Raw genomic sequence first — 361 nt, forward strand, 5'->3', positions numbered from 1 at the left:
GTGTGTGTGTGTTAAAAAAATGCACATACCAGGAAGACCACTGGTGGGGCTCCAATGAGTGATATGGCGGTGGAGAGTTTGCGCATGTTGCCGCCGCTGTAGCTTCCTGCATTCTTGTCCACGTACTTCACGAGCCCCAGTTTACGGATTCCCCACTCTGCAACCTGCCCAAGAGACAAGACATTAGTAAAACGAACAACACTTTAATAGTTACTGGCAGGGTTAATCTCCCAAAACCAAAAATTGTCATTACCACTATTTTTTGTCATTCAGTTTCTTCTTATTTGTTATTTGTTATTACAATAGTACATGATTTTTTCAGTTTTCATACTTTTTGTGTAATTTCTTTAACGTTTAAATC

General features: G+C 39.6%; 1 protein-coding gene across 1 annotated transcript in view; it reads right to left on the reverse strand.

Annotated features, from left to right (window-relative positions):
* The window catches only part of LOC122357804 (phospholipid-transporting ATPase ABCA1-like), a 6,786-nt gene that overhangs the window by 4,005 nt on the left and 2,420 nt on the right, over positions 1 to 361 (reverse strand). Inside the window, exon 8 of the mRNA XM_043257387.1 lies at positions 30 to 164. Coding sequence (XP_043113322.1) covers positions 30 to 164 — 135 coding nt within the window. The remainder of the gene's footprint in view (positions 1 to 29; positions 165 to 361) is intronic.

Source organism: Puntigrus tetrazona, chromosome 14 (assembly GCF_018831695.1).
Source record: "Puntigrus tetrazona isolate hp1 chromosome 14, ASM1883169v1, whole genome shotgun sequence".
NCBI classification, from domain to species: Eukaryota; Metazoa; Chordata; class Actinopteri; order Cypriniformes; family Cyprinidae; genus Puntigrus; species Puntigrus tetrazona.